General features: G+C 47.3%; 1 protein-coding gene across 11 annotated transcripts in view; it reads left to right on the forward strand.

The window, feature by feature from the left end:
- The window catches only part of grb10b (growth factor receptor-bound protein 10b), a 484,722-nt gene that overhangs the window by 437,854 nt on the left and 29,878 nt on the right, over window positions 1-16,990 (forward strand). For all 11 annotated transcript variants that reach the window (XM_072508844.1, XM_072508852.1, XM_072508843.1 and 8 more), the window contains 2 exons: window positions 15,995-16,061; window positions 16,178-16,265. In XM_072508844.1, coding sequence (XP_072364945.1) covers window positions 15,995-16,061; window positions 16,178-16,265 — 155 coding nt within the window. The remainder of the gene's footprint in view (window positions 1-15,994; window positions 16,062-16,177; window positions 16,266-16,990) is intronic.

Consider the following 16,990-nt stretch of genomic DNA (forward strand, 5'->3'; position numbering starts at 1 on the left):
TTCTCTCTAACGAAAACAACCTCAAGTCCATCAGCCTTTCCTCATAAGATTTTCCCTCCATACCAGGCAACATCCTGGTAAATCTCCTCTGCACCCGTTCCAAAGCCTCCACGTCCTTCCTATAATGCGGTGACCAGAACTGTACGCAATACTCCAAATGCGGCCGTACCAGAGTTCTGTACAGCTGCAACATGACCTCCTGACTCCGGAACTCAATCCCTCTACCAATAAAGGCCAACACTCCATAGGCCTTCTTCACCACCCTATCAACCTGGGTGGCAACTTTCAGGGATCTATGTACATGGACACCTAGATCCCTCTGCTCATCCACACTTTCAAGAACTTTTCCATTAGCCACATATTCCACATTCCTGTTTTTCCTTCCAAAGTGAATCACCTCACACTTCTCTACATTAAACTCCATTTGCCACCTCTCAGCCCAGCACTGCAGCTTATCTATATCCCTCTGTAACCTGCTACTTCCTTCCTCACTATCGACAACACCACCGACTTTAGTATCGTCTGCAAATTTACTCACCCACCCTTCTGCGCCTTCCTCTAGGTCATTGATAAAAATGATAAACAGCAACGGCCCCAGAACAGATCCTTGTGGTACTCCACTTGTGACAGAACTCCATTCTGAACATTTCCCATCAACCACCACCCTCTGTCTTCTTTCAGCTAGCCAATTTCTGATCCACATCTCTAAATCACCCTCAATCCCCAGCCTCCGTATTTTCTGCAATAGCCTACCGTGGGGAACCTTATCAAACGCTTTGCTGAAATCCATATACACCACATCAACTGCTCTACCCTCGTCTACCTGTTCAGTCACCTTCTCAAAGAACTCGATAAGGTTTGTGAGGCATGACCTACCCTTCACAAAGCCATGCTGACTATCCCTGATCATATTATTCCTATCTAGATGATTATAAATCTTGTCTCTTATAATGCCCTCCAAGACTTTACCCACTACAGACGTGAGGCTCACCGGTCTATAGTTGCCGGGGTTGTCTCTGCTCCCCTTTTTGAACAAAGGGACCACATTTGCTATCCTCCAGTCCTCTGGCACTATTCCTGTATCCAATGATGACATAAAAATCAAAGCCAATGGTCCAGCAATCTCTTCCCTGGCCTCCCAGCGAATCCTAGGATAAATCCCATCAGGCCCCGGGGACTTATCTATTTTCAGCCTGTCCAGAATTGCCAACACCTCTTCCCTACTTACCTCAATGCCATCTAATCTATTTACCTGGAGCTCAGCATTCTCCTCCACAACATTATCTTTTTCCTGAGTGAATACTGACGAAAAATATTCATTTAGTATCTCGCCTATCTCTTCAGACTCTACACACAACTTCCCATCCCTGTCCTTGACTGGTCCTACTCTGTCCCTAGTCATTCGCTTATTCCTGACATACCTATAGAAAGCTTTTGGGTTTTCCTTGATCCTTCCTGCCAAATACTTCTCATGTCCCCTCCTTGCTCGTCTTAGCTCTCTCTTTAGATCCTTCCTCGCTACCTTGTAACTATCCATCGCCCCAACTGAAACTTCACACCTCATCTTCACAGAGGCCTCCTTCTTCCTCTTAACAAGAGATTCCACTTCTTTGGTAAACCACGGTTCCCTCGCTCGGCACCTTCCTCCCTGCCTGACCGGTACATACTTATCAAGCACACGCAATAGCTGATCCTTGAACAAGCTCCACTTATCCAGTGTGTCCAAAACTTGCAGCCTACTTCTCCACCTTATCCCCCCCAAGTCACGTCTAATGGCATCATAATTTCCCTTCCCCCAGCTATAACTCTTGCCCTGCGGTGTATACTTATCCCTTTCCATCCTTAACGTAAACGTCACCGAATTGTGGTCACTGTCCCCAAAGTGCTCACCTACCTCCAAATCCAACACCTGGCCTGGTTCATTACCCAAAACCAAATCCAATGTGGCCTCACCTCTTGTTGGCCTGTCAACAAACTGTGTCAGGAAACCCTCCTGCACACACTGAACAAAAAACGACCCATCTAATGTACTCGAACTATATCTTTTCCAGTCAATATTTGGAAAGTTAAAGTCTCCCATGATAACTACCCTGTTACTTTCGCTCATATCCAGGATCATCTTCGCCATCCTTTCCTCTACATCCCTAGAACTATTTGGAGGCCTATAGAAAACTCCCAACAGGGTGACCTCTCCTTTCCTGTTTCTAACCTCAGCCCATACTACCTCGGAAGATGAGTCCCCATCTAGCATCCTCTCCGCCACCGTAATACTGCTCTTGACTAGCAGCGCCACACCTCCCCCTCTTTTGCCTCCTTCCCTGAGCTTACTAAAACACCTAAACCCCGGAACCTGCAACATCCATTCCTGTCCCTGCTCTATCCACGTCTCCGAAATGGCCACAACATCGAAGTCCCAGGTACCAACCCATGCTGCCAGTTCCCCTACCTTATTTCGTATACTCCTGGCATTGAAGTAGACACACTTCAAACCACCTACCTGAACACTGGCCCCCTCCTCCGACGTCAAATCTGAGCTCCTGACCTCTATACTCTCATTCTCCCTTACCCTAAAACTACAATCCAGGTTCCCATGCCCCTGCTGCATTAGTTTAAACCCCCCCAAAGAGCACTAACAAATCTCCCCCCCAGGATATTTGTGCCCCGCAGGTTCAGATGTAGACCATATGTCACTAGCTTTCCGAGCGCTGCTCCTTCCTCAGGTGAATGAAGAGGTATGTTCCAGAAACATATATATAGAAAGATTCAAAGATGCCAGACAATGTTTGGAATGCGAGCATTAGCAGGTGATTAAATCTTTACAGATCCAGAGATGGGGTAACCCCAGGTTAAAGAGGTGTGAATTGTGTCAAGCCAGGCCAGTTGGTAATGCGACATGAATCCCAGGTCCCGGTTGAGGCCGCACTCGTGTGCGGAACTTGGCTATAAGCTTCTGCTCGGCGATTCTGCGTTGTCGCGCGTCCTGAAGGCCGCCTTGGAGAACACTTACCCGGAGATCAGAGGCTGAATGCCCTTGACTGCTGAAGTGTTCCCCGACTGGAAGGGAACATTCCTGCCTGGTGATTGTCGCATGATGTCCGTTCATTCGTTGTTGCAGCGTCTGCATGGTCTCGCCAATGTACCACGCTTCGGGACATCCTTTCCTGCAGCGTATGAGGTAGCCAACGTTGGCCGAGTCGCACGAGTATGTACCGCGTACCTGGTGGGTGGTGTTCTCACGTGTAATGGTGGTATCCATGTCGATGATCTGGCACGTCTTGCAGAGATTGCCATGGCAGGGTTGTGTGGTGTCGTGGGCACTGTTCTGAAGGCTGAGTAGTTTGTTGCAAACAATGGTTTGTTTGAGGTTGCGCGGTTGTTTGAAGGCAAGTAGTGGGGGTGTGGGGATGACCTTGGCAAGATGTTCATCTTCATCAATGACGCGTTGAAGGCTGTGAAGAAGATGTCGTAGTTTCTCCACTCCGCGAAAGTACTGGACGACGAAGGGTATTCTGTCGGTTGTGTCCCATGTTTGTCTTCTGAGGAGGTCGGAGCAGTTTTTTGCTGTGGCACGTTGGAACTGTCGAGCGATGAGTCGAGCGCCATATCCCGTTCGTACGAGGGCATCTTTCAACGTCTGTAGATGTCTGTTACGCTCCTCGTCTGAGCAGATCCTGTGTATACGGAGAGCTTGTCCAGAGGGGATGGCTTCTTTAATATGTTTAGGGTGGAAGCTGGAGAAGTGGAGCATCGTGAGGTTATCCGTGGGTTTGCGGTAAAGCGACGTGCTGAGGTGACCGTCCTTGATGGAGACGCGTGTGTCCAAGAATGCAACTGATTTTGGAGAGTAGTCCATGGTGAGTCTGATGGTTGGATGGAACTTATTGATGTCATCGTGTAGTCGTTTCAGTGATTCTTCGCCGTGGGTCCAAAGGAAAAAAATGTCATCGATGTATCTGGTGTATAATGTCAGTTGAAGGTCCTGTGCGGTGAGTAGGTCTTGTTCAAACTTGTGCATGAAGATGTTGGCATATTGGGGTGCGTATTTGGTCCCCATGGCTGTTCCGTGTGTCTGGATGAAGAACTTGTTGTCGAAGGTGAAGACGTTGTGATCCAGAATGAAGCGGATGAGTTGCAGAATTGCATCTGGAGATTGGCAGTTGTCGGTGTTGAGTACTGAGGCTGTTGCAGCAATGCCGTCGTCATGGGGGATGCTGGTATAGAGTGCCGAGACGTCCATTGTGACGAGGAATGTTCCTAGTTCAACTGGTCCATGAGTGCTAAGTTTCTGTAGGAAGTCCGTTGTGTCGTGACAAAAGCTGGGCGTACCTTGTACGATGGGTTTCAAGGTGCCCTCGATGTAGCCAGAGAGTTACCCCATCTCTGGATCTGTAAAGATTTAATCACCTGCTAATGCTCGCATTCCAAGCATTGTCTGGCATCTTTGAATCTGTCTATATATATGTTTCTGGAACATACCTCTTCATTCACCTGAGGAAGGAGCAGCGCTCCGAAAGCTAGTGACATCGAAACAAACCTGTTGGACTTTAACCTGGTGTTGTAAAACTTCTTACTGTGCTCACCCCAGTCCAACGCCGGCATCTCCACATCATCAATTTGGTGGAAATAGAGTTGAGGGAGCAGTTGGTGAATCTCAGACAAATTAAGCTTGGAGCTAGTGGAAGGAAGGAAAGGAGCAGAGGTAGCTGAATGACTAATCTCAATTTCAGTGATGAACAAGCCCTCGCACGTAGAACATAGAACATAGAAACATAGAAAAATTCAGCACAGAACAGGCACTTCGGCCCACGATGTTGTGCCGAACCTTTGTCCTAGATTAATCATAGATTATCATTGAATTTACAGTGCAGAAGGAGGCCATTCGGCCCATTGAGTCTGCACCGGCTCTTGGAAAGAGCGCCCTACCCAAAGTCAACATCTCCACCCAACACTAAGGGCAATTTTGGACACTAAGGGCAATTTATCATGGCCAATCCACCTAACCTGCACATCTTTGGACTATGGGAGGAAACCGGAGCACCCGGAGGAAACCCACACAGACACGGGGAGGATGTGCAGACTCCGCACAGACAGTGACCCAAGCCGGAATCGAACCTGGGACCCTGGAGCTGTGAAGCAATTGTGCTATCCACAATGCTACCATGCTGCCCTTAAGAACAAATAAATCAACACTATATCATTTTACCGTAATCCATGTACCTATCCAATAGCTGCTTGAAGGTCCCTAATGTTTCTGACTCAACTACTTCCACAGGCAGTGCATTCCATGCCCCCACTACTCTCTGGGTAAAGAACCTACCTCCCCCTATATCTTCCACCGTTCACCTTAAATTTATGTCCCCTTGTAATGGTTTGTTCCACCTGGGCAAAAAGTCTCTGACTGTCTACTCTATCTATTCCCCTGATTATCTTATAAACCTCTATCAAGTCGCCCCTCATCCTTCTCCGTTCTAATGACTTGTAAGGCAAGACCTACCCCTCACAAATCCGTGCTGACTATCCCTAAACAAGCAGTGTCTTTCCAGATGCTCAGAAATCCTATCCTTCAGTACCCTTTCCATTACTTTGCCTACCACCGAAGTAAGACTAACTGGCCTGTAATTCCCAGGGTTATCCCTATTCCCTTTTTTGAACAGGGGCACGACATTCGCCACTCTCCAATCCCCTGGTACCACCCCTGTTGACAGTGAGGACGAAAAGATCATTGCCAACGGCTCCGCAATTTCATCTCTTGCCTCCCACAGAATCTTTGTATATCTCCCGTCAGGCCCGGGGGACTTGTCTATCCTCAAGTTTTTCAAAATGCCCAACACATCTTCCTTCCTAACAAGTATTTCCTCGAGCTTACCAATCTGTTTCACACTGTCCTCTCCAACAATATCGCCCCTCTCATTTGTAAATACAGAAGAAAAGTACTCGTTCAAGACCTCTCCTATCTCTTCAGACTCAATACACAATCTCCCACTACTGTCCTTGATCGGACCTACCCTCGCTCTAGTCATTCTCATATTTCTCACAAATGTGTAAAAGGCCTTGGGGTTTTCCTTGATCCTACCCGCCAAAGATTGTTCATGCCCTCTCTTAGCTCTCCTATTCCCTTTCTTCAGTTCCCTCCTGGCTATCTTGTATCCCTCCAACGCCCTGTCTGAACCTTGTTTCCTCAGCCTTACATAAGTCACCTTTTTCCTCTTAACAAGACATTCAACCTCTCTTGTCAACCATGGTTCCCTCACTCGACCATCTCTTCCCTGCCTGACAGGGACATACATATCAAGGACACGTAGTACGTGTTCCTTGAACAAGTTCCACATTTCACTTGTGTCCTTCCCTGCCAGCCTATGTTCCCAACTTATGCACTTCAATTCTTGTCTGACAACATCGTATTTACCCTTCCCCCAATTGTAAACCTTGCCCTGTTGCACGTACCTATCCCTCTCCATTATTAAAGTGAAAGTCACAGAATTGTGGTCACTATCTTCAAAATGCTCCCCCACTAACAAATCTATCACTTGCCCTGGTTCATTACCAAGTACTAAATCCAATATTGCCCCTCCTCTGGTCGGACAGTCTACATACTGTGTTAGAAAAGCTTCCTGGACACACTGCACAAACACCACCCCATCCAAACTATTTGATCTAAAGAGTTTCCACTCAATGTTTGGGAAGTTAAAGTCACCCATGACTACTACCCTGTGACTTCTGCACCTTTCCAAAATCTGTTTCCCAATCTGTTCCTCCACATCTCTGCTACTATTGGGGGGCCTATAGTAAACTCCTAACAAGGTGACTGCTCCTTTCCTATTTCTGACTTCAACCCGTACTACCTCAGTCGGCTGATACTCCTCGAACTGCCTTTCTGGAGTTGGGTGCACTTCCTGCAGGTATAGTCAGCGGGGACACCGGTGGTATCCCTCACCACCCACATCCTACAGGAGGAGCATGCAACTGGCCTAGCCGCCATCCCCTCTTACCTTACAGAATATAGCTGCCCTGTGGACCAACTGGATCTCCGCCCTCCGACTCTGCTCCCAGTCAGCTGCACTCTCTGTAAACTCCTGGCTCTCTTCTCACTCTTTGCGGAACTGTAGGAAACAAAATGAAAGGAATGCCTTACTCCCTCCTCACCTAACTCCCTCAGTCACCAAATTCTCACTGTAGCACTCAAATGCACCAAATTCAGCACTCCCTCAGTCACCAAACGCTCACTGTAGCACTCAAATGCACCAAATTCAGCACTCAGTGCAAACTAAGTCTGCACTGTATGTGATCACTTTTATACTGTGAATCTAGCCTCTGAAAAACTGGCCTAATCCAATTAACTAATTAACAAGCTCCAACTGCAAGTGCCTACAAGTAGAATAGAAGCTTTGCTTAAAGCTGATTGAAAATTCACCTTCTTCTAAACCAAACAGCAACTTTTAAGTTAATTAACTAAATAAAAGACTAGACTTTAGATAAAATTGAAGCCTTATACTCCCTCAGTCACCAAACTCTCACTATAGCACTCAAATGCACCAAATTCAGCATTAAGTGCAAACATGTTGGTGAAAAGGGGGAGACATGGTTTCCAGTGTAGAGGACCCAGGGTTAACTTTGCATTTCATGGTGATCTGGTAATAGTGAACACTTTTGAAAGCTCTCCTTTCTGAGTACTCTCTACTTCATGTGGTCTACCAAAAGGTACAAGAAAGTGGTGTTGAGAAAGTGGAGTCCCACACTAGTATTCTGGGATTAAACAAAGCAAATTTCATAGGCTTGAGGACAGATTTGGCCTGAGTACACTGGGCAGGAAGGCTAAAATGTGGGACAACTCATGAGCAGTGGCAGTTGTTTAAGGAGATACCCATTTCCTCACAACTAAAATATACTCAAGATTTTTAGAAAGATGATTATTATCTATCCCAGCGAGGAAGACCGATGGTAAGAAGGGTAAAGAAACACCCATGGCTAAACAAGGAGGTCAAGGACATTAAAAAGACAAAAACGAAGGTATATCATACTGCAAAGGCCAGTGGCAGGCTGGAAGATTGGGAAACTTTCAAACATAAACAAAGGGATGCTAAAAAAGTAATAAAAAGAGCTAAGGTTAATTACGAAAAAAAAAGCGCAGAATATCAGAAAGGATAGCAAAAGCTTCGACAGGTACATAAAAGGGAAGAGAGTCACTAAGGTGAATGTTGGTCCCTTGGAAGATGAAACCAGTGAGTTAATAGTGGGGAACACAGAAATGGCAAAGGTGCTAAATCAATCCTTTGCCTCAGTTTTCACAATGGAGGACACTAGTACCATTCCTATAGGAACAGGTAATTCAGAGGTAATAGAAAGGGTGGATCAATCAGCATCAATAAGGAAATGGTACTCAAGTAACAATTGGGATTGAGGGCAGACAAGTCCCCAGGGCCTGATGGCCTACATCTTAGGGTGTTAAAGGAAGTGGCAGCAAAGATTGTGGATCTGTTGGTTATAATATTCCAAAATTGGGCAGCAGGTTGGCAGCAGTGGGTTAGCACTGCAGCCTCACGGTGCCGAGATCCCAGGTTCGATCCCGGCTCTGGGTCACTGTCCATGTAGAGTTTGCACATTCTCCCCGTGTCTGCGTGGGTTTCGCCCCTACAACCCAAAAATGTGCGAGCCAGGTGGATTGGCCACGCTAAATTGCCCCTTAATTGGGAAAACTGAATTGGGTCCTCTAAATTAAAAAAATATAATAATAATATTCCAAAATTCCCTGGACACGGAAAAGGTTCCAGTGGATTGGAAAAATGCGAACGTAGCACCCTTATTCAAAAAGGGAGGGAGGCAGAATGTGGGCAATTACAGACCAGTTAGTTTAACACCTGATGTTGGAAAATTGTTAGAATCAATTATCAAGGATGTAATATCAGGACATTTGGGAAAGCCAAATCTCTATCCATCAGAGTCAGCATTGTTTTTATGAAGGGCAAATCATTTTGACTAATTTGCTTGAATTCTTCAAAGATGTAACAAGCAAAGTGGATAATGCGGATCCTGTAGAAGTAGTATATCTGGATTTCCGGAAGGCGTTTAATAAGGTGCCGCACAGAAGGTTAATTCCCAAGGTGGGATTACCTGGTATTAGGGGTAACATTTTAGCTTGGATGGAAGACTGGCTGACGGACAGCAGACAGCTTTGGGATAAATGTCTTTTTTTCTGGATGGCAAGATGTAACTAATTGGGTGCCATAGGCCCCAGCTATTTACAATCTATAGTAATGACTTGGATACAGGGATAGAAGGTTCTAGAGTCAAATTCGCAGATGACACAAAAATAAAGTGGGACAGTAAGTTGCAATGAGGAAATCAGAACCGTACAAATGGATATAGATAGGTTAGGCGAGTAGATAGGTGAGGCGAGTGGGCCAAAATGTATCAGATAGAGTTGAACGTGGATATGTGTGAGATCATGCATTTTGGTTGAAAAATTGAAAGGCAACTTATCCAAATGGGGAGAGGCTTTGGACTCCGATGCAGAGGGATCTGGGTGTCCTCGTGCATGAGTCACAGAAAACGAGCATGCAGATGCAGCTGATAATAAGGAAATGGAATGTTGGCATTTATAGCAAAAAGAATGAGTATAAAGGTAAGGAAGAGTTGTTGCAACTATACAAGGCATTGGTAAGACCACGCCTGGACACAGGTGCACAGTTTTGGTCCTCTTATTTGAGGAAAGATGTCGTGGCATTAGAGGCAGTTCAGAGGAGATTCACTAGATTGATTCCAGAGATGAAGGGTTTGTCATATGAGGAGAGATTGAACAGTTTAGACCTGTACTCTCTAAAGTTTAGAAGAATGAGGGGAGCTCAAATCAAGGTACACAAGATGCTAAAAGGTATGGATAAAGTGGATGTGGAGCAGATGCTTCCTCTTGTGGGGCATTGTAAAATGAGAGATCAGAATCTTAGAATTAGAGGTAGCAAATTTAAAACCGATTTGAGGAGAAACAACTTCACCTAAAGGATTGTGAATCTGTGGAATCCACTACCCCAGACTGCGGTGGATGCAGGGTCAGTGAATCAATTTAAGGAGGAGTTAGATAGATTTTTAATTGGTAATGGCTTGGAGGGTTATGCAGAACGAGCAGGACGGTGGAGTTGAGGCCATGATGAGATCAGCCATGACCACATTGAAGGTGTTTAGGCTCGGGAAGCTAAATTGCTTACTCCTGCCCCTACATCATGTGTTGTGGGGAGGAGATCGTCTGGCTGATGTTGCAATCCAGCTCTTGGGCTGTAGCATTGTAGGAAATAGATGAGAAAGAGATCTGCCATGATAGAATGGTAGAGCAGACTCGATGGGCTGAATGGCCTAATTCTGCCTCTATATCTTATGAACTTATGGAAATCTGGCGATTAATGGCTAAACCAGTTGTCTGCCATAAACATTTGAGTCCTTATCCTTTAGACTTGAGGGAAATGTAGGTGGGGAACGACCAAAGTAAAGAGAGTAATCATTTTAATGGCAACGCAGGCAAAGGCTGTAGTTTTGGGAATTTGAAAGTGCAGTTCGAAGTGAGTTGGGGAAGAGTATTTTCCTAAGGTGGATATAGAAGGAAGCGAGGACACAAGGTGATGCATGTGGGGAGTGGCGCAGGCAAGTGATGAAAGATGGTATTTTTTGAAAGATAGTTTATTGGAGTTATTTCCAAATATGTACAGGAACATAAACAAACACTCCAAGAGCCATAACAAACAAACCGTGATGTAGTGACATAACAATGTATATATGACAATATAATAACATCATGTGGTAAATCCTACATATATACAATCCTGCCCCCCGGCCCCCACAATTTTTTAAATCCAATATAGCTCTCAACCCTCCCCTTCCCCCAAAGAAAAGAAAGGGACACTACCCCCCCACCCGAGCTCCCCCACACATACTGATGTTTTAATACGTTTTGAAGAAGTCGATGAACCGCTTCCACCTCACGGAGACCCCCTCGTTCATCCCTCTAATAGCCAACTTAATCTTTTCCAAGTGGAGGAATGTTGCTCTGCCCTTCACCCATGTCCGAACCCTTGGCAGTTACGAGTCCAGCCAAATCCGCACGATCCTCCCCCAGGCTAGCAGGGAGGCAAATGCCACCACGTCGGCTTTTCGTCCCCACCAGAGCACCCGGATCATCCAACACTCTGAAAATTGCTATCCACGGGGATTGTGTTACCTCCATTCCCAAATCCCTTGACAGGGCATCGTTAACACCCCTCCAGGACCCCACTAACTTGGGACACGGCCAGAGCATGTGGTATGTGGGTATGGTTCTCCGAGGACCCAGCACACCAAGCATTGATCATCTAACCCCGAGAAGAATTGTCTCACCCTGGCCATCATCATGTGCGCTCTGTGTACCACTTTGAATTGGATTATGCTTAGTCTTGCGCATGGCTGGTGGAGTTGCATAGTGGTATTCTCGCTAGACTAGCAATCAGTGACATAAGATAATGCTCTGGGGACCTGGTTTCAAATCCCACCATGGCAGATGATGAAATGACGAGGAAGCATTAATTCTACGCAGTGCCTACTTCCAAATCCAACCCCGCAACGCACTCTCCCTCTCGTCCCCCACCCCCCCCCCCCCTTCCCATTTTGGCCGAATATCCTCCATTGATGCTTCGTTCTTTTTGGTCAGTTCATCATAGATACCAGAGATCTTGGGCGCGATTCTCCGCTCCCGCGCCGGTTGGGAGAATCGCCTGGGTCGTCAAATTTTCCCGCTACGCCGGTCCGACGCCGGTCCAACGCCCTCTCGCGATTCTCCCAAGCGGCGAGAACGGCCCCGTCGAGTTCCGCGCGGCGCAGGCCGGAGAATCACCCAAGACACCCAAAATGGCGATTTTCCCCCCTGCTATCCTCAGGCCTGGATGGGCCGAGCGGCCAGCCCAAAATGGCGGGTTCCCCCTGGCGCCGTCCACACCTGCTCGCTGCCGGCGGGAACAGCGCGGGAATGCTGGGGGGGCGGCCTGCAGGGGGGATCCTGCACCGGGGGGGCCTGAAATGGGGTGTGGCCTGACGATCGGTGGGCACCGATCGTCGGGCCGGCCTCTCAGAAGGAGGACTCCCTTTCTTCCGCAGCCCCGCAAGATCCGTCTGACATCATCTTGCGGGGCGGACTTGGAGAGGACGGCAACCACGCATGTGTGAGTTGGCGCCGGCCAACCCGCCCATGCGCAGGTGACACCAGTTATGCGGCGCCGGCCGCGTTATGTATGCAGCGCCGCCTTTACGCGCGTAAATGACGCGGCGTCGCTCCTAGCCCATTATCGGGCCCTGAAGCGGTCGGGATATGGGCCGTTTCGCGCCGTCGTGACCCTCGACGTCGCAAACACTCGGAGAATCCCGCCCCTTGCCTTTCCCAATCTCATCCTCTGATAAGAGCCTATCCTGTAGTCCCGGGGATGGCAACATTGGGAATAATTTTGTAAATTTGGGAGCCCCATGCCTCCTCTTCGTCTATCTCCAGGAAAGCTCTCTTGGTTTGAGGAATTTTCCCGACTACACAAAGCCAAGGATCAGCTTATTAACCTTCCTAAAGAATGATTAGGGAAGAAAATTGGGAGTTTCTGGAATAGAAAAAAAACAATTGGGCAAAACCACCATTTTTACAGTCTGAATTCCCCCCCGTCAAGGACATTGGCAACACATCCCATCTCTTGAAGTCTCCTTCAGCTCCTCCACAATTCTCGCCAAATTTAACTTATGGAATTGGGCCCAGTCACGCACCACAAGTATCTCCAGATAATGGAAACTCGACCTTACCAGTCTGATTGGACGCTTATTACACTCCTGCACCCTGGTGCTCATCAAGAACACCTCATTTTGTGCCATATTGAGCTTGTGTCCTGAGAAGGTGCCAAACTGCCACTCTGCAGGATTTGATATACACTGGGAGGTCGTCCGCGTATACAGAGATCTGGGGCGGGATTCTCCAACCCCCGCGGGGGGGGGGGGAGAAACGCCTGGGGCGGCGTGAATCCCGCTCCGACGCTGGCTGCCGAATTCTCCGGCGCAGGTTTTCGGGTGGGGGCGGGGATCGCGCCGTGCCAGACTGGGGCCGTTGGCAGTGGCCCCCCCGGCAATTCTCCGGGCCCCGATGGGCCGAGCGGCCACCTGTTTTCGGCCAGTCCCTTCGGCGTGACATCGACAAGGTCCATACCGGCGGGACCTAGGTTGGAGGACAGTTAGTGGGGTCCTCGGTGGCGGGGGGGGGGGGGTGGGGGGTGAGGATCCGGCCCGGGGCGGCCCCCACGGTGGCCTGGCCCGCGATCGGGGCCCACTGATCAGGCGGGCCTGTGCCGTGGGGACACTCTTTCCCTCTGCGCCGGCCTCTGTAAGGCTCCGCGATGAAGAAGGTTTCACTTCTCCACGGAGAAGAAACCCCCTGCGCATGCGCAAGAAACCCGCGAGCGGTTCTGCGTATGCGCCAACTCGCGCCACCGCCGCTGGCCTAGCCCCTGGAAGTGCGGAGGATTCCGGACCTTCTGGGTGGCCCGATACCAGTGGTTCATGCCACTCTTTGGCGCCGGTACGGGCTGCCCCGTCGATCACGGGAGAATCCTGGCCCTGGTGTTTCACTGCACCCCACACCGCAAGTAATCATCTTTATGCTGCTTTGTTCTTGTATTCAGTTTCTTCATGGGTTGTTCACCAGAGGCCCTGGGTCAGCACGCTGATATCAGGAGGAGGCGTTCTGCCCCGTTGGGCTCCAGGACTGTGCACTGCTGGGGAAGCACGCATCCGTGAAATAGCCAGAATTCTGAAAGCTACCCGCGACTAGCATTTTTCGAAGCCAGTCACGCCGTTGGGCACTACTTCCCATGATCGGGAACACTGCGACGCATGGCCCTGCGACTCTCCCGACACCCACCCATGGTCCGCGACCCTGGGTTTGAAAATGAGGTTCGGAGAGCCATCACCAATTGCTCGATCACAAGGGCAAAAGAGCAATGGAGAGAGTAGGCACCCCTGTCTCCCCCACGCTGCAAAGCAAAGTATGTCGAGCTGACTCCATTCGTCAGGACCCTCGCCTTTGGAGCCTGTACAATAATCTGACCCAGTTGACAAACCCCTATCCAAACCCAAACCGCTACAGTTCAAACAAGAACGCCTATTCCAACCGATCAAATGCCTTCGCCGCATCCATAGACACCACAACTTCCACCTCCTTCTCCCCCCCCCCCCCTTGTAGGCATCATGATCACTTCCAATAGCCTCCATACATTTGTTGATCTTTCCCACCGCGAAAGCCACCTTCTTGCTTACCAACACAGCCACCCGTCTTGTCTTCATGTCAAACCCTGACGGAAGACCTGACCCAACCAGCCCTTCCTTAGTCTCATCTGATCTGCCACTTTCAAATGTGTTTCCTGTAAGAATATTACATCAAGTCTTCAAATGTGCGAACTTGTGTAACTTCTTAACAGGTCCATTTAGTCGCCGAGTGTTCCAAGTCACCAACTGAGTTAGGGCGCACCCACACACCTTCCCCTTAAATCAGCCATATTTCTGGATATGGATATTTCTGGATAGACTCAGACCACGTTTCCCTCCCGTGTGCCCTTCGTCTGTCTGACCAAGTGCAAGATTTTCTCCTCATTCAGAAAACTATGCAGATGCACCACCATCGCACTCAGCTGCTCACGTGCCTTCAGCTTCTTTCTCAGCGCTCTATGCGCTCGGTCAACCTTGACGGAACGGTCAAAGGCTCCCCCTCCCATAAATTTCTCCCGCACACATGTAACACATTCCGAGGTCGGTGAGCCCTCGATCCCCTCCAGCAGCCCAACTGTACGAATGTTTTGGCGCTCTCGTGGCTCTCAATCTCATCAACTTATCACGCAGCTTCTTATAACTTTCTGCCACTAAGGTAAATTACGCTTCCAACGAGGCCAGACAGTCCTCGTGGTCGGCCACAGACTCCTTCACTTTTTGCAGACACGCTCCCTGGGGTTCAAGCTTTTGCTCCATTCTTTCTGCAGCCGCCCGGTTTGTAAAAGCCCCTTGACCTCAGGATTAGTCTGATTAATATTTTTTACTGAAGCGCAGATAGATGATAAAATGTTATTAAAAAGCATACAAATGAAATCTTTCATGACAGAATCTGCTTCTACATTCAACCATGGCGGTAGGTCTTTTCTACTCCTTTGTGCCACCTCCGCATAACTCCTGTAAAACATCCAAATTGTTTCACGTCCAAAGCTTGAAAAATGCAGCAGGCAATGAAAATTATGGACAATTGGGTTGTTGGCAAGCTTAATAGCTTGTTAATTAGTGATTTCAAAATGGCAGATGGGCAGTTAATTTGGGCACCAGGTCACCTGTAATTTGGGAGACTGGTGTTATGACATTGGGCTGGATTCTTCCGACCCGCCCGCTGCAAGATCACCACGAGCGAAACGCGGACAATGGAAAAGTTCATTGACCTCGGGTGGATTATCCGGTCGCCAGGTGGGTGTGGCTAGAGAATCCTATCCATTGTATTGTCGACACAACGTAACCACTCCCTATTTTACGTTTGCATGGGGGGGGGGGTCAACCCTCCTGATTTGTGCAAGTAAAATCCAGCTAATTGTTTAAAATTGCTAACCTTTCATCAGAACTTTCAGATATTTACTGTTCTTTGTGATTCAATTCAGCATGGATTGACTAGTTAAAAGGCTCATATCCTTTAAAAACAAGTTACAGTACTGTTCATTTTTAAATGTTAAGGTGAGGCATTTTGTTGTAATATAATGACAATGGTATCGGCGCCAAGGACTTGGGTTTATACCCAGCCCCAGGACAGACCGTGTGGAGTTTGCTCATTCTCCCCGTGTCTGAGTAGATCTCACCCTCACAACCCAAAGATGTGCAGGGTAGTTTGGCCACACTAAATTGCCCCTTAATTGGAAAAAAAAATTGGGTACTTTAAATTTGAAAAAAATAATGACGGTGGTATTTCAATTGTTTGTCCCCACAGAAACGTAGTCAACGGATGAACACTTTGGGTAATTCAAGTCCATTGCATCCCCCCATGCTTGGCCACAGTAAGTTGCATGTAAATTGAAAATTTCTATTTATTAATCTACTTGTTCGTGAAACCCACAGTATGAAATTTTGATGAAAATAGAAACCTGTGACACTAATTTCTTTAAATATCCAGCTATTCACAGAACTCAACCATGGTTTCACGGCCGTATCTCTCGAAAAGAGGCTCATAGTATGATTGAAAAACAGGGGCCTGTGGATGGGTAAGGAGAAATGCAAGGGTAAAAAATAATTATTTCTGTGTAATCCAAGAAACATCTGTATCTGTACCTTGTGCCACGTACAGGGCCTTTAATAAAAAGCAAACTTTTAGGACGTTAGGAAGATCAATAATTCAGTTGAAATATTTTAAATTATTAAAATATTATAAATTATTCAAATGGTAATTTTTTAACTCTTTAAGCATTATACTTTATTAATCTTTCTATTCATAACAAATTGTTTTCAAAAATGAAGCTTCCAACCAACTATGTCAATAACAAAAGTGCTGTTTGGATTAATGCTAGGCTCTGGGATTAAGAATTAGACTATGTCATATGTGTGTTTCTCACCACTTCATCAAACATTTTCATGGCAGCGAAAATAAAAAATGAGTTTTCTCCTGGAATATGTTCATTGTTTTGCACAGTTGCCTCTAATATGTACTAGATGGACAGTATTTTTTTAACCATTAAGTACTGCATTCTGATTGTATTTTCTGTGGAACTGAAGTTTCTTCTTTTCCTGTTGCATTTCTTATAGCTTTAATTTAGCTTCTTTTCATTTGTTTATCCCATTCTCCCTCCCCTGATTTTTTTTCACCTTAAAATATTGTGTCCATCTGCAACTACAGTCTCCAAGTTAATGAATACAATTGGCATGTTAAAACCAGTTCGAATGTGTCTGTTTAGCCCAGCTAAGATTTCCAAAATTGCATCTTGCACAATTT

This window comes from Scyliorhinus torazame, chromosome 6 (assembly GCF_047496885.1).
Source record: "Scyliorhinus torazame isolate Kashiwa2021f chromosome 6, sScyTor2.1, whole genome shotgun sequence".
NCBI classification, from domain to species: Eukaryota; Metazoa; Chordata; class Chondrichthyes; order Carcharhiniformes; family Scyliorhinidae; genus Scyliorhinus; species Scyliorhinus torazame.